General features: G+C 50.4%; 8 protein-coding genes across 8 annotated transcripts; 4 read left to right on the top strand and 4 right to left on the bottom strand.

Moving 5' to 3' along the window:
* Nucleotides 1-202: 202 nt before the first annotated feature.
* On the bottom strand, nucleotides 203-1,731 carry A1O3_02386 (uncharacterized protein; the record flags this gene model as incomplete). The annotated part of the gene is made up of 4 exons (XM_007732527.1): nucleotides 203-843; nucleotides 914-1,087; nucleotides 1,156-1,483; nucleotides 1,564-1,731. The coding sequence occupies 4 exons, from the start codon at nucleotides 1,729-1,731 to the stop codon at nucleotides 203-205; spliced, it is 1,311 nt and encodes a 436-aa protein (XP_007730717.1).
* Nucleotides 1,732-2,427: 696 nt separating this feature from the next.
* A1O3_02385 (uracil phosphoribosyltransferase) lies at nucleotides 2,428-3,117 on the top strand (the record flags this gene model as incomplete). The annotated part of the gene is made up of 2 exons (XM_007732526.1): nucleotides 2,428-2,822; nucleotides 2,922-3,117. The coding sequence occupies 2 exons, from the start codon at nucleotides 2,428-2,430 to the stop codon at nucleotides 3,115-3,117; spliced, it is 591 nt and encodes a 196-aa protein (XP_007730716.1).
* A 361-nt stretch (nucleotides 3,118-3,478) lies between these two features.
* Nucleotides 3,479-4,930, bottom strand: A1O3_02384 (methylmalonate-semialdehyde dehydrogenase (acylating); the record flags this gene model as incomplete). Its single annotated transcript, XM_007732525.1, has 1 exon — nucleotides 3,479-4,930. One exon carries the CDS (start codon nucleotides 4,928-4,930, stop codon nucleotides 3,479-3,481), a length of 1,452 nt encoding a protein of 483 aa, XP_007730715.1.
* An 800-nt stretch (nucleotides 4,931-5,730) lies between these two features.
* A1O3_02383 (ribose-phosphate pyrophosphokinase 3) lies at nucleotides 5,731-6,699 on the bottom strand (the record flags this gene model as incomplete). The annotated part of the gene is made up of 3 exons (XM_007732524.1): nucleotides 5,731-5,980; nucleotides 6,054-6,122; nucleotides 6,260-6,699. 3 exons carry the CDS (start codon nucleotides 6,697-6,699, stop codon nucleotides 5,731-5,733), a joined length of 759 nt encoding a protein of 252 aa, XP_007730714.1.
* Nucleotides 6,700-7,618: 919 nt separating this feature from the next.
* On the top strand, nucleotides 7,619-8,539 carry A1O3_02382 (uracil phosphoribosyltransferase; the record flags this gene model as incomplete). The annotated part of the gene is made up of 5 exons (XM_007732523.1): nucleotides 7,619-7,754; nucleotides 7,833-7,980; nucleotides 8,067-8,167; nucleotides 8,225-8,429; nucleotides 8,488-8,539. 5 exons carry the CDS (start codon nucleotides 7,619-7,621, stop codon nucleotides 8,537-8,539), a joined length of 642 nt encoding a protein of 213 aa, XP_007730713.1.
* Nucleotides 8,540-9,217: 678 nt separating this feature from the next.
* On the bottom strand, nucleotides 9,218-11,506 carry A1O3_02381 (uncharacterized protein; the record flags this gene model as incomplete). Its single annotated transcript, XM_007732522.1, has 10 exons — nucleotides 9,218-9,480; nucleotides 9,592-9,668; nucleotides 9,725-9,977; nucleotides 10,035-10,185; nucleotides 10,244-10,413; nucleotides 10,472-10,555; nucleotides 10,612-10,752; nucleotides 10,807-10,937; nucleotides 11,002-11,269; nucleotides 11,332-11,506. The coding sequence occupies 10 exons, from the start codon at nucleotides 11,504-11,506 to the stop codon at nucleotides 9,218-9,220; spliced, it is 1,713 nt and encodes a 570-aa protein (XP_007730712.1).
* A 906-nt stretch (nucleotides 11,507-12,412) lies between these two features.
* Nucleotides 12,413-14,089, top strand: A1O3_02380 (uncharacterized protein; the record flags this gene model as incomplete). The annotated part of the gene is made up of 1 exon (XM_007732521.1): nucleotides 12,413-14,089. The coding sequence occupies one exon, from the start codon at nucleotides 12,413-12,415 to the stop codon at nucleotides 14,087-14,089; it is 1,677 nt and encodes a 558-aa protein (XP_007730711.1).
* Nucleotides 14,090-14,572: 483 nt separating this feature from the next.
* On the top strand, nucleotides 14,573-15,863 carry A1O3_02379 (uncharacterized protein; the record flags this gene model as incomplete). The annotated part of the gene is made up of 3 exons (XM_007732520.1): nucleotides 14,573-14,930; nucleotides 15,061-15,396; nucleotides 15,526-15,863. 3 exons carry the CDS (start codon nucleotides 14,573-14,575, stop codon nucleotides 15,861-15,863), a joined length of 1,032 nt encoding a protein of 343 aa, XP_007730710.1.
* Nucleotides 15,864-21,440: the final 5,577 nt, after the last annotated feature.

The raw sequence follows: 21,440 nt of genomic DNA, 5'->3' as shown, positions 1-21,440 counted from the left end.
CTACTCAGACACCCGGTCAAACAGAGAGTGCTCTGCCGTGATTCGGGCCAAGGTTTCACCAACATTGCATGAAAAGGATCAACCAGTGTTGAAAAAAAGAATTTCTGACCTAGCTTGTATGTCCCATTTATGTAGCCATCGAAGTCACTTCATTCCATGACGCTCCATCAAGTTCCTCGTGGGTACGATTTTTCATGTATGACTAGAACAGCGTACCATCGCCATCGATCAAGATGGGACTTGATTTTGATTGCGGCCGTTTGCTGGCAGCCAGATCGCGACCGGCTTTCCATGAACCAGCCTCTAACATCTGTGCCATACTGATTTGGATTCCCAGTGCCTCGAAATGTGTGGAGATCATCTCGTGAAGTTGATCGAGCAGGGCCACTGTCATCGCACGCCATTCAACAACAACGTCACTGTCTGCTTTGAACATGGGAAGCACACTCCCGGAAGTTAACTGGCCCGCGAGTAAACTGTCTTCTTTGAGCCTCAAAACATCCATGTCCACGAAAAGGCCGCCATTTCGATACTCGGGCAACCCGGTGCCCAGCTCCATATGCTTCCACTTGAGATGCAGTAGCTTGTCGAATGGTACCACCAGGGAGTACGCAAGCCACTGGGTCAGTTTATGGAAGGGTTGTATGCTCGCCGCCACGTCATTTCCGTCCGCTGACTGAGCCTCCTCCTTGAGGACTTCAAGCGGCCAGGCATCTCCGATCGCCTGATGCCCAATGTTGGTTCTGTCCTTGGGCCATGCAGGAATCAGTAGACGTTGAAGAACAGACCAGAGGGTGGCGTAGTCCAAAGGCTCGGTACCCGTGACCGAGTTGAGCATGTAATCTGGAAGAAGAGCAAGCACAAGCCTTGATCAGCTTGCTGAAGAAAATGGCAGAGTTGTGGTATCACGCACCAAGAAGATTGCCCGGCCGGCCCTGAGGCCCGAAGATGTCTGGTAACGAGAGCAGAGACTTGCCCACATCCTTCAGAAGCTGGATTCGAGCATTGACCCCGACCATAGGGTTGTGGGTGGATATTTGGAAATTAGAGAGGAATTGTTCCGTGTCGAGGTTGACGAGCGCCTGACCTGTTAAAGAGCGAATTAGTTCTTCTAGAGCTGAAATCCTGTCTGTTGCCAAACAACGTATTGCATACCATCCACAGTCCTAGCACGTGCAGAGTCGGACGAAAACCCGCCCGACTCGAACATGTACAGCGAAGCCACCGCAATGCCTTCGGACCGCTCGTACACGGTCTCGCTCTTAGCGTCAGCTTCTCGGTATTTCCATTGATTTCCAGCACCGGCATCGAGGAGCACAGACACGAAGAACAAGTCGATCAAGATTCGTGTCTGCTCTTTCGAATCCGCCGTCCCTCTTGTCCCTTGCAGCAGCCGGGATACGCGGTCGACGCCGCCGACGTTGAAATGCTGCCAACGGCCGTGTGGAGGAATTTCGTGGTACTTGTCTGGGCCGTAGGCGCGCTGGATAGGAGGATATATCAGACCAAGATCGGGAGCAGAGCCAACTTTGGGGGCTCCTGCGCCTCCTGTCCCAGACTTACTGAGATGGTGTGAGCAACAAGGTGCGCAACCTCTGGTAGGCATTCGGGCTTGTAATGGAAATGCTTGAGCCCGCCCCTTTTGGCAATCTTGAAGACACGGTTGGCGCGCTCTCTCACTCCTTCGAGAGACAACAGGTATTCGACCTCGGAAGTCATCGGTCCTGACATTGTATATTCGAGGGTGTGTCAAGAACGAGTCTTTCTGGCGGGCCTGCTGGCGGATGGAAATGCCTCTGACCTTCACAGCTTTAAGGCAGGGTCAAATATCACTCAGCCGGGTGAAAAATGCTAGCTGGGGTAGGCGACATCCTGTCCTGATTAGCCGGCAATCCTTGTTCTTCTCCACAACCTCAGCGATAATCTGCTCCGAGAGTGATACAAGTGTCGATGTAGACATCTGGTTGTCAATATCACGATGGCCTCTCCTGTCATGGGGGCTTTCCTTCTAATGCGCCAGCTATCGCACCGGCCAAGTCTGAACCGACGGCGCCGCCAATATTCAATAGAACCTTGCACTGGTTATCGCATATCGCCGTGGCGACTGATAAATAGAACGTGGGTCTGGAGAAATGGTGGGTCGATCTGCTAGCAATCTGCGTGTCTGGCCGGATAGCCAGGCCACTGCAAGATTATCCAGGCATGGAATGATCACACAGCAATCGAAAGACCCTAGCATTTAATGGAGTCTGAAAAATGGACATGGATCACGGCCCTTGATTTATGAGCTCATCCAAGCCCGCGCTTGCCTCCAAGTCTTTGTCGTCGAAAGCAAGAAGGAAATACTGTCCCCTCCAGCATTCTACGTACAAAGAGTCTTGAACACAGGACGCACTCGATCGTTTCCGGAGGGCTTCTCTTGCCACCATGGCCATCGACATGTGTGGACCCCTTTACACAGCTAAGCTGTCTCAACTCCGAGATCTCACGCTACCGCCGCGTGAAGTACGAAGTCTCACGGCCGAATTGACCACCATGCTTGCCGACATCGCCATAGAACCCCCTTCTCTGACGGAGACGGTTGTCGTTGTTGTCATTCTGCGCTCGGGTTTGGCCATGATGGATGCGTTCCTGTCCAAGTTCCCTCCCGAAGCCAATGTCATCGTTCAACACCTGGGAATTTTCAGAGACAAAAAGACGCTACAGCCAGTGGAGTATTACAACAAATTGTCTCCCAGGTCCGCCAAGATCAGACACGCCTATATACTCGACCCGGTGATCGCAACGGGGGGCACGGCGGATGCTGCCATCGAGATTCTGAGGTGAGTCAAGCCCAGAAGACATGCACAGATTCCATCTCCCAAGACCACCATGTCGTGGTCTTGATTTATGCATAACAGACTGATGATATTATCATGCAGAGAATGGGGTGTGGAGAGAGTGACCTTCGTTTCGGTCCTAGCTAGCAGGACTGGTGTCGACAGAATCGCTTCCACTTGCCTCGAAAGTCTGAGACTGGTAGTGGGTGCAGTAGACTCAGATCTGGACAATCAAGGATATGTGCAGCCAGGGCTAGGCGACATTGGAGACCGTTTGTTTGGTACACACTTGGATTGAGCTGAACGGAGTGAACTGGAGATGCCCTGGATAGCCCACGAAGGGTCGAATCCTTTCCAATATTCTCATCGTTCGAGGGTGTGTTGTCTCGGTAGCTGTGTATCTAGGACGAATGACAAATGTAGATAAGATACCAAGGTTTTGATCAGTTGTGGGATCTTGCCTATACTCATTTGATTGCCCTATGCTTCTGAATACCAACAAAGCTTCGTTTAATCACAAGCACTACGTATCTCTTTTCGCCCCTCCAAGAGCCAGCATATCAAGGCAGGGAAAGACTCGTATGACAGAAGGCAATCTGCGTATAAACTGGTTTATCGTTCACAGAGCTCAAGTGGCTACCCGCTGCGAAATAATCGGATCAACGCCATAATGTTGTGACTGTCTTTGGCATTGTGAAGAACTGCCACTGGCTGCGCTCAGATATATTGTCTCCGAGGAAAGAGTCTTTGTTTGCCGTTCTACTGACAGAACCCGAAGCTGCAAGAACGGGGACGTTGATCCCAATCTGTCCTATGTTGATCTTTCTTTGGAACAACTGCGCTTTGACAGGGTCGGTGGTGAAAAGCGAACACCCATTCCCATACTTATTTTCGTTGGTCATATCAATGGCCTCGTCCAGGGTATTGACGTCCATGCATACGAGGACGGGGCCGAAGATCTCCTCTTGATAGCACTGCATGAACGGCTGAACCTTTGTAATGATGGTCGGGCCGACGAAATTTCCTTCGGGGTATTCGGGGACGCAATAGTTTCTCCCGTCCAGAGCCACCTCGGCGCCTTCCGCTTCAGCGAGGTCAATCATGGCTTCTACCCGCTCTTTTGCGGCGGCTGTTATCAGAGGACCAACTTCGGTTTCAGGATCAGATCCGCAGCCGACTTTGAGAGATTTGGCCACCTCGACCAGGTCGTCAATCCACTCCGCCGTCGAGCCAACGCACAGCATCACGCTCAGCGCCATGCATCGTTGGCCTGCTGCGCCAAAAGCGCTACCAGCGATGGCGTAGATGGTCTGTTTCTTTGCAGCATCTTCCAGAACGATGCCGTGGTTTTTTCCACTGGCTTCAATCTGTACTCTCTTTCTCGTGGCTTTGGCGTGCTCGTAGACTCTTTCACCCGCCACCTCAGACCCGACGAAAGACACCGCGCTGACGACAGGCTGCGACAGTAACTTCTCCACAGCTCCTGACGATCCGTGTATGATGTTAAATACGCCGGGGGGGAATCCAGCCTGCACGAAACATCTCCCGAGCAAGCTCGCGGTCGAAGGTGCCTTTTCCGAAGGTTTCAAGACAACGGTGTTGCCGGTGATCAAAGCATATGGAATCGACCATAAAGGAATCATGAATGGGAAGTTGAACGGAGTGATCAGTACGCAGACACCGAGAGGCTGGTACATCGTGTAGATTTCCGTCGAGTTGTTGGTCCAATGCTTGCCGTTCATCTCCGCCGTCACCGAGCATGCAGAGTGAATGGCATCGATCCCCCGCTCGAACTCGGATTCTGCGTCCTGCAGAGTCTTTCCACCCTCGAGCTGGAGTAATTGTTGGAACTCGGACATATGTTGTTGTAGCAGATGAAGCAAAGAGAACAGCATGGCCTTTCGTTTCGCAACCGGCGTCAAGGCCCACGCCGACTGTGCAGCTGCTGCTACCGTCACGGCCTTCTGAACCTCTGCTGGAGTCGACTCCGGCACCCGCGTGAGTATTTTCTGTGATGCGGGATCCAAGACCCTTATCCAAGTCCTCGACTTGGAAACACTGAATTCATTGTTGATCAGGTTCTGGGTTGTGGAGGGCGGCAAGGCCATCATGCTGGACCTCCGGAATAACGACGACGCGCTCCGATCGTCTGCGACTGTTCTGGCTGCTTCATCGCTGCGCAATCTCTTGCTAGAGGGTTGTGGGGATGATCCGGCTGTTTTATCAGCACTTCCGGATTCCAGAGTCGGAGATTGCTCAACCAGAGTCGTCAAGCTTGTGTGGGAGTTTTGGCTCAGCATCGTGGTCCTCTAGAACACGAGCATCACTACCGCGTACGCTCGCAAGGCGACGCTTTCGCTACCTCTAATTCAGTTGATAGAATGTTATCCGTAGGCAAAGGTCAGACAGTACAAAGATAAGATACGGATATCAGATACGGAGAGGATTGCTCTGCAGGCAGGCAGAAGTATGGGAACCAAAACAGCTATGACATAGACTTGGGTACCATAGACTTGTGTACGGAGTACTTCTCCCTAACTTGGTTTATCCAGATTCGGACTTCCACGGGGAGGATTGCACCACTCCGGCCAGACTTCATCGGACCCGCATTTCTTCTTCTTATCGTAGTCGGAATTCTAGGCCTATCCGACCAAGTCACCCCCTGCCCCTGATCATGCTACACCATCGAGCGAGACCTGCAATTCTGTTACTGTAAACTTAACGTGTTCATGTACCGGCCGCCAGGCCCTGATAGCCTCGGGGTAAGCCTACATGACATGCAGACATTTTCATTCTGTGCTTTCTGTGCTTACTGACAAAGCAAACCGTAGTGCCTACTTGAATAAACATGAAATCCTGTTGGCAAAACGATCAGGGTCGAGGGTACTTTCAGTAGGGCGGAGAGTCTGTCTTACGATTCGCCGTTGTATGTCCTTCTTATCGCTTCTGCGATGATGCCGCTGACATCGATCGAATGAATTTTGGGGCATTTCTGAGCCATTGAGGATAGGGGAAGGGTGTTGGCGACCACAAGCGTCTCCAGGGAACTCTGCTCGATCCTGTCGACCGCAGGCCCCGAAAGAAAGCCGTGTACGACAACCGCACGGCAGCTCTCGGCGCCGTGCTTCTTCAGGACTTCTGACGCCAGGATCAAGGTGCCGCTACAGTATCGCAATCGTCAACCAGTGTGACAAGGTAAGGCCCTGGGGGGTTCCTGGATGTGGGTAGACCTACCATGTGTCTGCTATGTCATCGACAATAATGGCCGTCTTCCCAACGACCGATCCGACCAGAATCATGCGGCTGACCTGGTTCGCGACTTTGCGCTCCTTGTGGATGAGAGCCAAATCAACCCGTAGCTTGTCCGCAATGATAGCAGCTCAGCGGGGCAAGGTCAGCTCCTCGTGTCATGCCATCGGAGGTGTTGGATTCGAACTCACCGTTTGGCTCCGCCAGCATCAGGAGAGACGATGACCACGTTCTCCAGGGGCATGTTTTGTCGGATGTAATCCACTATCACCGTCTCGGCGTAGAGATTGTCCACAGGGATGTTGAAGAACCCCTGGATTTGTGACGCGTGCAAGTCCATGGTGATAACGTGGCTGCAGCCGGCAGTCTCGAGCATGTTGGCCACGAGCTTTGCGGTGATGGGAGCTCGGCTCCGATCCTTCTTGTCCTGCCTCGAGTACGGGAAACATGGAAGCACCGCCGTGATTCTCCTGGCGGACGCAATCTTGCAGGCGCTGATGGTGATCAACAGCTCAATCAGCATGTCGTTGACAGGATCTGCTGCTGTCTGAATGACGAAGACGTCGGCGTCACGGACAGAGGTTTCGATGACAACAATGGTCTCGCCATTCGAGAACCGCGAAGAAGTCATCTTGTTGGAGGGTGAACTGTCCCCAAGTCTTTGACATACAAGATTGACAAAGTGTGGATGACTACCACCTATCCATCGACATGAGTCAGCTTACATTGGTCGATAGACGTTTTGGTGAGGACTTGGAGTTACCACCGAGCACTTGCATAGCCATGTTGATAATTTGTTGAGTCGTCGAGAGCGCAACTCAATGTCGTAGATCCTGAGCACTATTGATCCAACGCTGACTTATAAACTAAACTTGTATCTGTACAGATTTTTCAAGCTACCAGTCCTGTAATGCCTCCCTAAGCTCCTTTGTTACGTCTGTATTTGTGTCAAATGGGGCACCCCCCCTGGGCACAGGGGTGCATGGTGGACACTCTTCGATGTACACACTCCAGCTTATTCCACCAGGACCAGATGTCGGGCCTACATACGTGGACAATGAGCCTGTGACCAAGCATAAGATTAATCTCTTGATGGCTGAGCTTATTTCGTCAAATAACGAGAGTGCGTGAGGCTTGATTGCAAACATCCAAGAGGACGCGACCACAGATAGCGAGAGAGATACACGGATTTGTGGAACCTCACGGCTTATCTACTTCTCGTCAAATCAAGTCAAGTGGAGCTTGGTGAGATCTCTAGCTCTATAGATTGGAGGTGTCGATAAGGCTTTGGATATGCTCCGTACCTGTCCATAGACATGTATACTCTATCGTATCTTATCTGTGGAATTCCTGGGATGAGGTTCTAGGAAGTCGATGTTGGTCTTAGACGCCGCGACACGTGGGGGGATTTATTTTCCGTTTCCTGCGAGATGAAAGCCATGCTTGGATGTCTCTACATGCTACCCCCTTGGATATCACAGCGCTCCCTGCACGAAGCTTGAAGTCCGACAGCCACTTAGCAGGTCTCAGAGAGAAGCAGAACTTTGACAATGCACGGAACTCACGTTCTGCTCCCGCAGAATAATCACTTGCTCAGTGCGATGACCATTCTTCGAGATCAAAACACGGACAACAAGGACTTCGTCACCGCTTTTGGAAAGGTAGCTGCAGAGTTGATAGCCAGAGGTAAGACCAAGTGCTCCCGTTCAACCACAAATTCGAACCGTGTCCGCTAACCGGGCCATCTATTCGTCTCTGGTACAGCCTTGGACCATGTGCCGGTGGAGTTTCGAGAGATCACCACTCCCACGGGAGCCAAGTATCAAGGAGTGAGACATGCTACAAAAGTCTGCGGTGTCAGCGTCCTCAGAGCAGGGGCCAGTTTGGAAGACGCGCTGAGGATTGCGTACGAGTATGTGGCACGCCGACGTTGATCTCTTTATATCGTACCGTGCAGTGCGAAAATCATGCTGACTTTTTGTCCGCGGTCAAAAAAAGCGGCCCGGTGAGCTTTGGCAAGGTGTTGATACAGCGGGACGAGAAGACTTGTCTCCCAGTCCACCTGTATTCCAAATTTCCTTCGAGTTTTCTAGAGAGTTGTATGCTGACTACCTTGCGTCCACTATTCCCTGTTGTTGGAGCTGACTGTCAAGCAGTCGTGTTGATCCTCGAGCCTATGCTCGCGACCGGAGGCTCGGTCAGCAGAGCTATCGAGCTCGTTCTGGAACAAGGAGTTCCGCAGGAAAAGATCCTCGTCGTGAATGTTATAGCTTCGGAGCAAGCTGCCAGCCTACTTTCGGAAAAGTTTCCGAGGTTGAGTCTGGTAACAGCCGCGATTGATCTGAATCTGAGTCCGGAAAGGTTGGCGGAGATTTCTGTATACGAAATGCCGGCAGAGCTGACATTAACGACTCCTCAGGTACATACAGCCTGGACTTGGCGACTTCGGTGATCGATTCTACGGAACGTAACGGAGGCGACTCATGAGAAACGCGGATTTGGAACGAAAGTTGTGCACGGGAGCCGATTTGTACGTCGTAGGGCTCTCACAATTGCGGAATTTGGTGGTTGGATACAAGGGAGATCTCCAATTTGTATCAATTGAAATTTCCATTTGAAAGTGATGGTGTGTTACTCAAGAAGCACCGGTCTTCATTATGGACGGTTCTGTCTAAACGTATGACCAAACTACAGCGCCTCCTGCAAATGTAGATCTCGCCCTACGACAATTCCAATACTTCTTCCAAGTCCAATATGACTTGCCACTTGACTTTTCAGGCTACCATGTTTCATATTGGCAGTACAAAGACGTGAATTGCTTGGAGAAATCTGCAAGACTCCGATATTCTAGCATTCGCTCTAATCAAATTCTATGTTTCTGTCCGCCAGGATGTACAACTTGTTACTTATGGTGCTCTGGCTTCTACCAACTCTATGGACTCGTTTCTCATCTAAATAGACGTAGCAACAGCGACATCCGCATCTGATGCTCCTCCAGACGTGGTTGGCTTGGACAACTGTGGGGCGCAAGGCACAACACTCGATGTCGTGACAATTTCCTATGGACCGTTGTCAAAGCTGCTCCATCGAACCACCAAATGCGCCCCTTGCTAGGGGCTCAGCATCACCGAAGGAATTGTATCAGCCTTTCAACTCTTGAAAGCCTCGATTACGGGCATCTTGCTGTCCTCCTTGACCTCCTCGGAGAAACCCCCGGCCGACTCTTCCACACCGTGGATCATAATTCCCCCGGCCGACTCTTCCACACTGTGGATCATAATTGATGAGACGAGCTCGGCATCTCCAGTCTCGTTCCAGCCCTCACTGTGATGGACCTTGAAGGGTCCGAAAACGCACATCAGGTAGTAAGCTACTCCACTCACCAGAACACCCGTGAGGAAGTTGAATTGATCTAAGCAAGTTCGACATGTAATCAGCTTCGAATGACACAACAAAGAAACAGACCAGGAAGAGACATCCACACATGGCGTGGGATAATGGTTGGAATTTCTGGCCAACTTACACAAGTACCAAGCGCCAATTGGTACCTTTGCACCCATCGCTCCAGCAACACCGACGATGTTGAAGATCAATCCAGCTCTGTGGCAATCATCATTAGTATTTGCAGCTGAACGTCCGAGCAAGGACAGACATACAGATATGCCACGTAGGCGTTGATGCCGAAACCACCCAAACCCCAGTAAAGATCCGAAGACTTATTCGAGTAGAGCTGGACGACCGAAAGATGGCCACGTCGGATTATGTAGTAGTCGCAGAAGTATGGCCCCACAAAGGCAGAAAGAAAGACGCTGTACGCCCCGACGTATGCTAAGAAGTTGTTGCTGCTTGACAGTAATTTCCAAGGCATACAGGCCCAACACAGCGTTGCAGCGGCATATCCGCCACGCCCTGTTTGAGATTTTCAGAAAATCTCCTCTTTGGATTGGGGTCGCAAGGGTAACGTACGAATGTTGAGATAACGAGGGAGAAGCGCTGTGAAATCACTGCCGGCGGAATTGGCACCTGTCAGGTTGGTCATGGCCTGGGCATAGGCAAAGATCAGAGCCAAAAAGAAGACTCCTGCCCTATCACTGCTCGTTGGGTTTTCTGTCACAAACTGTGACAAAGAAGGTCAATGGAGAGTCCACATCAGAGGTTGAATGGCAGCTACTTACCCGCTCCAAGACATCAAGAGGGTTCCAGAGTGGTGAGCCGTACAGCGTGGCGCTACAGCTAGAAACAATCAAGCCGACCAAGGAAGTGATAGAGAAAGTAAGAGGAACGGTGAACAGTTGCGACCAGAGCGCGTTAGATGGCCTCTTTGCGAATCGAGTAAAATCCGAGTCTAGCGTAGGGGGTCAACGACTAGGTCAGATCAAAGACAAGGGCCTATTGCCGCTCACCATTCAAAATGAAAGTGCTGAAATTGTCCAGGGATGATATGATTGCCTGAATCACTGTCCAAGTCAAGGCACTCCCCTTGAGAGCTGGACAAGTGAGATCAATCATGGGCTAGACAACCAGAGATATTCAGAAGACTTACAGCTGCTTTGGCTCATGACTGGACCGGCACCACTACCGGCTTTGACTGCAACCCATGCAGCAAATGCGACGCCTCCGATGGGAGCTGTCACGGCCTTGATGGTGTATAGATGTCTCACTTTATGCAGAGGGAAGTAGATCCCTATGTATCTCTTTCAGCAGCCTCTTCGCACATGAGCTATGCATGTTCCCATACCGACAAGTTGAAAGAGCCAAAACAAAAAAAAGCACATCATGTACTTGGTGCTTGTCTGCGCAGATTCTGGGAGACCGTTTGGAATCCGAGCGGTCGAAGGCCAAACGGCGCAAAGCATGAGGTAAAGGCACCTTTTCCCGACAATGTCAGCTTCTGGAGTTTCCTCGGCGCCCCCAAAGACATCGGTCGACTTACTGTCCCCCAATCCAACTCTGGACAGAGTACCAGATGATGGCCAGGACGATGCGGTTGAGCACAGGCCAAACCGAGCCATAGATACCAAAAGACGAGCGGATCGCCACAGGAAAGGGGATGTGGTACATGGCTCCCATGCGACCACCGAGGGAGACGAATAGTCCGGTGAGAATGTATCCTGCCCATATGCAGAGCCATCCCTGCCACCAAGCCAGACCACTGGCGACGTAGCTGCCGGCAAGCTGCCATGTGTTGACGTTGAATGAGGCTGTGTGGAAGGCGGGTTAGCGACAAATTTCGCACCAATCTCATTCCTTTGGCGCAAGGTACCGGAAATCCAGAGATTCATGAAATTGTACCATCCCCATGTCCGTCGCGCAGGTTCAACGGGCGCCAGATCAGGGCTCCAGAGATATTTGCTGTTCTGCGCGTTTTCGCCATCGCCATATTCGTGCTTGATTTTGCCCTTTTCAGCTACTTGGATGATGAAGAGTCTCGGATTCATAGTTCCAGAAAACCTATTAGACAATATCCCCGGAAGGGAAAGGGAGAGGATGTATCTCTTGGGAGAAATAGGCCTGCAAATCGAGATGATTTACCAAGGGGTCCCACGGTTGAAATATAGCATGGGTGAATGGTCACGCCTCCTATGTCCCAAACAAAGATATGTAGCCAGTTAAGTATCACCGTCTCCAAGCATGAACGAGGAATATCTCGATGTCTACGCTGGGCCGTGCACGGAAGGACTGCAGGGTAGTCTAGACCAACAGGAGCCACTTCCCAGTAGAGATTCTATACTTCGAAGAGTGGGTGGGGCGAAGATAAGCATATCTGCCCTTATCAAACATTCCACAACCTATCCACCATATCGACAGATGTAGATTGTACTATCTCTCGGGCTTCCTTTCATGATAGGACCCCAGCCAGGCCCCCTTCGTTTAGGTCGATCTTGCCCCGGAGTCTTCTTAGCCTCCGAGGACTCAAGTCAAGGGTCGTTATCTCCTGTTACTACAGCCTGGTTGGCAGTATCAGGATCTCCACCCTATAAGGTCATTTGAATAATGAATTATAATACGAAGGACTATAAACTAGGGTTAGAGGCGGAAGAGCGTAGGTAAGCTATACTCGGCTAATATTGTCTAATTGGGGTGTCATGGTCACGAGACCCACAGAGGCATGGAATCGTGACAGGCAGCAGCCGGCGTTGAGCTTTGCTAATCAAGAGAGCCCAAATACGAAAGGTTTGCATGTCTTGCCGGTATGTCTGGCATCGACATCAGTCTGGCCATCAAGGCTTACGAGAAGACATAATTTGCTTCCGCATACAGCAAACAAAGGCCCCTGAAGGCGAATTAAACCCACGAACCCACGAACCAGTAACAGGACCATTGATGTTCAAGCCTTGTTCAGAATGCCGACTTCCACTTCAGGAGACATAGACGCACGCCTCGCGGAATTGAAGCGACCCTTCCAAACAGAAAAACTGCTCCAGGTACGGACAGGAAAGGTCAAGCCCCTGTACCACCTGCCCGTAAAGTCAGCCATATACAAGAATCCCCATACACAGCCAGTTCAAGTCACGGCACTGGGCTGTGTAGGAGATGAACAAGCATATGAGTTCCATGGGGGTCCGGACAAGGCGCTTCTCCATTACTGCGCACGGCACTATGAGACCTGGAAGGAAGAATGTCCGGAGAGTCAAGAACGATTTACCGTTGGCGGCTTTGGGGAAAACCTTGTCAGTATTTCCGCAAATGAACAGAATATCTGCATTGGCGATGTCCTCACTATTGGCCCAGAAGTCCAAGTCCAAGTCAGTCTCCCGAGACAGCCGTGCTTCAAGCTCAACCACCGTTTCGAAGTCAAGAACATGGCATGGCAGTCCCAGATGAAGAGCAGGACAGGATGGTATTATCGGGTCTTGAAAGAGGGCTACATCTCCGCGGGCGACGAGATTCGGCTCATGGATAGACCGAATCCGAACTGGAGCGTGGCAGCCGTCCAACACTACCTGTATCGCGATATGAAGAACTTCGAAGTCATGGCCGAACTGGTAACACTCCCGGGACTGGGTGCAGAGTCTCGTACAATCTTCGAAAATCGACTGAAGAAGAATTTCGAGAACCAGGACGAAAGGATGTTTGGCGACGACTCTCTGGCACTCGAGGCATGGTCTGACTACAAGCTGGTAGAAAAGGTTCGACAAACATCACGAATATGCTCATTCGTCTTTGAGGCCGTCGACCAGCATCTGCCAGACCACAATGTCGAACCGGGATCGCATGTGCGCCTGAAGCTGGGAGGCAAGCTGATGCGAGCCTACTCTGTCGTGAGTGGCACCAGAAATCGCTTTGAGCTGGGTGTGGCTCTGGCAGACGATTCTCGAGGCGGCTCCCTACACTTGCACCAAAAGGTCAAGACGGGAGATGTCATCTCAGTCAGTCAAATTGTCACCAGCTTTCCGCTGGCGCCTGACGCCGACGAACACATACTCATCGCTGGTGGCATCGGAGTAACCGCCTTCCTCCTCGCTGCGGAGCAGATGAAAAAGTCAGGGGAGAACTTCACATTGCACCTGGCGGTCCGGTCGGCACACGATGTGCCCTTCCGGGAGCGACTGGCGGACTTGGGCCTGAAGGTCATCGTTCACGACAAACGGGCAGGACGGCGTCTGGACCTTGCCCAAGTAGTATCGAAAGCGACAACAAACACTCACATCTACTGCTGTGGATCTTCTCGACTGATGGACGCCGTTGCGACTGCCGCCAAACAATATGGGCTGGCGGATGAGCAGGTACACTTTGAAGCTTTTGCGATCCCGACAACAGGAGATCCATTCACCGCCGACTTGGTGGTGAGCAAAAAGACGGTGGAGGTGCCATCGACGCAGACCCTCCTCGAGGCACTGCGGGACGCCGGTATTGACGTGCCGTCGTCTTGTGAAGCTGGAAGCTGCGGGACTTGTCGTGTCAATGTCGCAAGGGGACGTATCGATCACCGCGGGACCGGCCTGTTGGACTCGGACAAGGAATTCGCAATGTTGGCTTGTTCTTCTAGGGGGGTTGGTCACATAGAGCTGGAGCTGTAGGCGAAAGGGCGAGATAGGTGCCGCCGAGATAGTAAGCAGTCCTCGTCTACCCGTGGGTTCGATTGTTAAAGTGATGGGGCGATAAGCCCGTGTGAGACTAATGACGAGAGGACGGACTGCTATTATCTACACCTTGATGGAGTTGGGGTCTTTGAAATCGCAGGGCACTGCTGTCGTGTACTCCAGAGCTAGACAGATATTCCAAATCTTGACATAATAGAAGCTTGAAGCGGGCTGACTGCGTAGCCGAGAGTGCCTGGATTACTGGCACATGTAGAGGGAGGGATGCAGGAACCTTTCGCAAAGGAAGTGGGTCGATAAGCCTCACAGATAAACCGTTTATTGCCTCGATAAGAAGTGTCATGGCACTATATATGCACCAGTCCATATGCCGTCAACATAGAGTCAACATCCAACTCAAAAGGTTCAACTCGTTTCTACATCGTCACCTGGTAAGATTCAGGTGCCACCCCCCCCCTGAAGATGGGCAGCGTTCAAGAGCCGCTCCTCGGTGAGACCCTGCTTCAAGCGGCAATGAGGCTGGAAACAGCCGATTTCAATGAGGTTCCAGTCATCGATCTAGGGGGCCTCACCAGCAGTGACATCAACGACCGTTTGGCTGTTGCACGGGAAATTCGCGATGCCTGCATCCGTGTCGGGTTCTTCTACATCAAGGGTCACGGTGTTCCCCAGGAAGTCATTGATCGGGCGTTCGACGTGTCGAAGAAATTCTTTGCTCTGCCCGACCAAGACAAGATGGAAGTTTACGTCACCAAGAATGAGAGCTTCAAAGGCTACGAGGATATCCATTACGGTGCGGTAGACCCGCAGACGAAAGGAGGTGAGTTGCGTTCTGTTTCCGGCATCGGTGGAAGTTGGGAGTTTTTCCTCCGCCATTGAACGACTGCCTCACAAAGCAGCGGGGGATTGGAACCAAAGTTACGTGCTGACTGACATTCTACGCCTCGCAGACTTCAAAGAGGCGTTCAACTTTGGCTACGAGCCTGCGGCCGATGCCCAGACTCCTGCATCCGAGCCGTGGCCGCTGTACGACGGCCTGAAGGGTCCCAACGTCTGGCCGAGGAGTTTCCTTGAGGAATGGAAGCGAGACGTCTTCGCATACTACAGCGAGGTCCTCAACCTCGGCAGGCGGATGATGAGAGTGTTTGCCCTCGTGCTGGACCTCCCGGAAGGATATTTCGACGCCATCCTCACTCGCCCGGGCGCTATCATGCGGCTGCTGAGGTATCCCGCCTCGAGACTCGATCCCGACCATCCCGGCATTGGAGCGCATAGGGACTATGAGTGTAAGTTATGTCATCGTCTCTTTTGGGTCTGTAATGGTCATGTGCTGGCCACTGAATACACAATTGCTCTTGACCCATACAAGATTCACTGCGTCCATGTTGTGCTCCGCTAACTTTCTGCCTGTCTAGGCTTCACAATTCTGTGCCAGGACGACACCAATGGCCTACAGGTTCAGACCAAGAAGGGAAATTGGATCGAAGTGACGCCAATCCCCGGCACCTTCGTGGTCAACATCGGTGATTTTCTTTCCCGTTGGACGAACGAAGTCTTTCGCTCGACCTTGCACCGCGTCTACAACGTTTCCGGCCGCGAACGGTACTCTTTTCCATTGTTCATCGGGCCGAACTATACCACTCAGATCGAGGCGATTCACACTTGTGTCAATGATGAAAACCCCGCTAAATTCCAGCCTTTCATTGCTGGAGAGGTAAGTGGTGTACATGTTTGCTTCTACCGTTCAAGATAGGTCCTTCCTCGGAAGTTGAAAACATGAGAAAGAACGCTACTGACAAGACGACGTCTCGAGTATAGTACATCGCCAATAGACTTTACGGTGCGAAAAGAAAGACTACTGCTGCTGCTGTCGACGTGGCCGCTTGAGAATTCTCCTTCTCCTTAGAACAGTCTCCTACTCCAGTTGAGATAGTACTAGTATATGTCAGCGAGAAAGTTGAGCTTGAAGTAGTACTGCAGAATTGACATCTTCTCGGACTAGTTCTGCTTTGTATACGTCCATGAGCTATAAGCGGTATCGGAAGGGCTGCAGGATGGCCAGATTCTAGTCTTGACCCATACTGTTCAAGTATAACCACAACCGTTAGAGTGGCTGGGAAATTTCGTTATGGACCAGACAGCTTAAGGGATTCTTTCAATCAAGGTCAGCTTCCCACATGAGAAGCCACTATGTTGTTCACCACCGAGTCTAGAGCGAGGTTAATACTTGAAGACAAAAGTCGGCTATGAGTATTTCGCACCCATAGGTGTTTATTTCGCACCTACGCTAAACTATATTCTTAATAGTGCTTATGTAATTAGCTCTCTTTCTTTTATTATTTCCTAAAGGGGCTTACACCTCCGCGATTATTACGAAAGTATACTATTATTACTATCCTTACCTATATCTATAACCACGCCTATAGTCACGCCTATAACTATACCTATAGCTATTCGTAAAACAACCCCTAAAGTAATTTAGGCTACGAGAGCACGCGAGCACCCGGGTAAATAAAGAATAGGTATAGTTATAGGTATAGCTATATAGCTATATATATAGTATAGGCTGGGTATAGACGTGGTTATAGGCTTAGGCGTGGTTATAGGCGTGGTTATAGGCGTGGTTATAGGCGTGGTTATAGGCGTGGTTATAGGCGTGGTTATAGGCCCTTAGGCGTCGCTATAGGCGAGGTTACCGGGGTAGCTATAGGCACTATAATAGGGGTAGTCTATAAGCTAAGTTATAACTAATTCTAGTTTAGCGTGGGTGCGAAATAAACACCCATGGGTGCGAAATACTCCCAGCCCAAAAGTCTGACTATATATCTACCGCCTTTGGGGTGAGGCACAATCCACTACGGTATGGAGGGGTGTTGCTAAAAAGCCTAAAGAGCGCCTCTTAAAGCCGTGCGTTGTGGCGTTGACGAGACTTAGGGACCTATAAATACTTAAACGGGGAGGGTAAGATATTATGGAAGTGGGTTCTCAAACGTCTTTATTCTTGGTCCTAGATCAACAACGAGGCATAGGCAATGGCACAAGTCATGAAGCTAGTTGTCGCTCTCTATTCTACATACTTGCAAGCTTGCTCGATATATGCTGGGAGATTTCGGGTCAGATCATCTGCGACATCCCTGTAAAACCAGATTGTGAACATACATGCAGCCTTGTCCAGATACTCCTTCTCCGGGTCCAACCCCTACAAGAGCCGCTGGATATGCGCGATATATATAGCCAACCGTCAAAGCGGCGAGGGATCCGCGCGACTGCGCTGCCCGATCGGAGGCGGGTCGCTAAAGTCGGTTTATGCCGCCATTTCACCGACATTCAGATTACGGAGTATCTCAACATGTCGGTGAAATAGCCGCCGAAAACAGCGGTCGTGGGCGCCGCTTTTAGCCTCCTCTACACCCGCGCGCGTGGCCCGCCAACACTACGATATTACGTAGCTCTATAGTTTCGTCGTCGTAATATTAAGAATCTTCTTTTCTATATACTATCGCTTACCCCTTGTACTATACTAGCTACATCCCTCGACCGAATTTCTCCTATCTTTCTATTTATATTATTATATAAAGCCCGTTCCTATTCTTCGGTGACTTTCCCTCTATCCACTATATTATCACGAATTATTCCTCTGAGAAGTCACGTATTCGATTAGTAGTACTAATAAGCGGAAGAAGAGATTTCGATATATATATTAGGATCAAGGCACTAGCAGGGTTGTCTACCGCCTAATAGTCAGATAAGAGAAGGTAGATATACCGAGGCGAGATATATACTTAGCTATAAGGCGTAAGACTATAATATTACGTAGTTATTAAAAGTAATCTAGTTACTCTAGTACTTTAATAGAGTAAGTAGAGTAAGAGAGTAGTATAAGATATTATAAATCTTCTATATCTATATAGTTATAGACTTTATCTATCTTTTATAGCTCTTCTTTATAGTTAACTTTATTTATAAACTAGATAATATATTTTATTAATAGTTTTCATTCTAAATATAGATACTCTTATTCTAGTATATATATTAAAATATCTTCTTTCGTCTATTAGTAACTCTAATTAAACACGTGACTTTTCGAAGAAACGATTCGTGATAACGTATACTAGAGTAAGAGTATCTATATTTAGAATAAAAACTATTAATAAAATATATTATCTAGTTTATAAATAAAGTTAACTATAAAAGAAACGTGGGCAAGTATGGTCTACTACACCTTACAAGACAGTGACGTAAAGACCTGGACCAGGCTCTGGATTTAGGCGGCACCGTGGTGGCGCCGAAACCTCAAATGAAACTCCTAGGAGTTATCCTCGATACGAAACTAAGCGGGAGAGCCCACGTTAAAAATATAGAGGCTAAGGTGCCAGCGTTAATAGCAGCCATGAAGACTCTCACGAGTTCCGTCTGGGGAGCCAACCTGGAGACAGGGAAACAAGTATACCTCCGGGCGATTCGACCAGCATTGACATATGGGGCTCTCCTATGGAACGAGCCAAGTCACCTCTTCAAGGGAAGGAAGGGCGTCGCCCGAAAGCTCCAGGACCTTCAAGGAAAATTCTTGAGAGTGGTCGCCGGGGCATATAGGGCCACAGCAACAGAGGCTCTAGAGGCAGAGCTCGGCGTCGAACCGTTAGACCTACACACCGATACACTCACCTACCTAGCGACAGCCAGGGCGATAAAATCAAAGACGCTACAAAGCATCGAAGGAAGGACCGCAGTAATTCTTCGAGCCGGTAGAAGAAGAGGGAGGACTCCACAGCCAAATAGTCCCTTTCAAACCCTGAAGAAGTGGGTAGAGAGTAAGGCCAGGGAAATTAACGTGGTGCTGAGTCTAGAGAGTGACCAGAAAGACTCCCGGTCGGCCAAGAAAAGTCTGATGAAGGAAATGTATCGAAAATGGGATGAAAGATGGGAGAAAGGAGCAAAAGGTGCCCACAGTCGATCACTCCAACCAAAGCTGAACAGGAAAACATGCAAAGTCCATCGTGGACTACGGAAACACCTGTCAGCGCTGATCGTCCAACTCAGGACAGGACAAATCGGCTTCAATACTTTCCTCTACAAGAGAAGAGTGCCCGGGGTCGACAGCCCTCTCTGTTTACAGTGTGAGAGCGGAGAGGAGATGACGGTGGAACACGTTATACTGAAATGCCGGCGGTGGAACGAGCTACGAGCAAGAGTCATTAGGAACAACACTGGGGACTCCCTAGCCGCGATACTCAGCACAAGACAAGGGTGCCTTGAGGCGGCCCGCCTAGTCCTGGCCACAGACCTGCTGGCACAGTACAGGAACTACAGAGAGGTGGGGGAGGAGGGCGACGAAGGAGAGATAGCAACAAGGGACGAAGAGGAAGAGATGGAGAGGGAGGGAGAGAGCGAACAAGAGCGGGAGTAAGCAAGGAGGGATAGGGAAGAGAGAACCGTCTTCATAGGCCCGCGAAGGGTGATTACTGGACGTTAAAAGGAATTAATAATAATAATAATACCCTTAAGCCTATTAGGATATTTTATCCTACCTTCTACTTATTAGTAACCCTGATCGAACTCGTGACCTCGCGGAACGATTCGTGATATATTTCTACACTCTGAAATCGTAGTAGACGACCCTCCCCGATTACCTCCCCGATACTGGCGGCACTACATAAATACCCACCTAAGAAGCCTAACGAAGATCTAGACGCTATAGTCTTGTTTATATAGAATGAGTTGGGAAAGATTCTTTCACGGTAGTCTGTAAGAAGGTCGCTATCCTCTATTACTTGGTCGCCTAAAGTAATACGACGCATTATAAGAGGTAGAAGTGCTGACTTACGCGACTACTATACACATTGAACTCTGCTCGAGGCTCACGGGTCCGGTTATTCTGTGCACACCTATTTTCGCTGTGGTTTTCTAAACAGTGCACATAATCTAGTTATTCTGTGCACTCGGGAATATTTCCTAATCTATTCTGTGTACACTACACCAAAATTTTAGTGTAAAAGTGCACTTCCTTTATAGAAATTACTACTCTGTGCACACTCAACTTAGTTATGATGGACTCGTTGTCGATAGGTAGGCTCGGCGTTGCGTTGATCGAGATCTGACGCCCTCAAGGTTTGTGTACTTCCTCCTATAGGGGCGCTAGACACGTCCAGGACGCGTAGGAGGTAGACGGCGCTCTCGGTCGTCGGCAAGAGACGCTGGAGGCGCAACAGGAGGCACAACGGCGAGTGCAACAGGCGCAACAGGAGGCATAACGGCGAGTGCAATAGGCGCAACAGGAGGCGCAACAGGAGGCGCAACAGGAGGCGCAACAGGAGGCGCAACAGAAGGCACAACAGCACTAACAACAGCGAGGTGCACACGTAAGTTAGGGAGAGCGTAGGCGTAAGAGGCACTTTGACGAGTTAGTGCCTTGAACCGACCAATAAGAGCGCTCCATTTACGATCATGTGACTGCATAGCGCTATGTGCACTGATTAGCAGGTCCCAGCAAAAAGAGGTGTGCACAGAATAACCGGACCCGAGGCTCACCCCGTTGGGGAAGGAGGCTGATGCCGCCCTGTGCTCACCCCCGGCTCGCGCGAGTCGGGAGAGCGATCACCCGTGACTCACCCGCTGGGGCATCAGGCAGTCGTCCTTGGCAGTGAATATAATTCTTGGTAAAAGCAGCATTGTGGCGAGTGTGTGGCGCACAGGCTTTCTTGGCAGAGGCACCAATAGCCAACACTTATGATTAGGTCGATAGATCACCGACGCGTGCCCTGTATTTTGGATACTCTATTTGTCCCTACCTACATTCTACTGTGTTATACAGTCTGGTTCCTGCCCGAGTCGTTGTTGTCACGTACAAGACTCCCTTGGAACACGAAAGCCTATTGTGTACCGAGTACATGTCCCTTCTGCCTGCAACTTGGGCACCTAGGTAGTTAGTTGTCCTCGTCTTGAAACTTGCACCTGCATCGCCTGTTTTAGCCTCCGGGAAATCACGGTCCCCCAGTCCCCCGCAATCCCCGGTGACGCCCGGTGACGCTCCAGTCCTCTTCCTTTGTTGCCTCAGGAATCGGCACTGGTTATTATTGTTGTGTGCCTGCCGACCTGGGTGGCTATCTGTAACCTGATAGACCTTGGGTACCTTCGGTAGGGTGTCAGCGTACCTGTACATTCCGTACTCGAAAATTTAACATGCAATCTACTCCCGACCTTGAGGTTAGCACGAGCCCAAGTACATTGCCATCCCGTGACAGAGTCCCGGACACGGACCCCGCATGCAGCGGCTGAAGTTCGTTACACCTGTCTGTTTCGACGTCCTCGCTGCGAATCTTTTTCGTGCCCA

The sequence above is a fragment of the Capronia epimyces genome (assembly GCF_000585565.1).
Source record: "Capronia epimyces CBS 606.96 chromosome Unknown aczIQ-supercont1.2, whole genome shotgun sequence".
In the NCBI taxonomy this organism is placed as follows: Eukaryota; Fungi; Ascomycota; class Eurotiomycetes; order Chaetothyriales; family Herpotrichiellaceae; genus Capronia; species Capronia epimyces.
The sequence above is the reverse complement of the archived record's forward strand: the minus strand, read 5'-3'. Positions and strand labels throughout refer to the sequence as shown.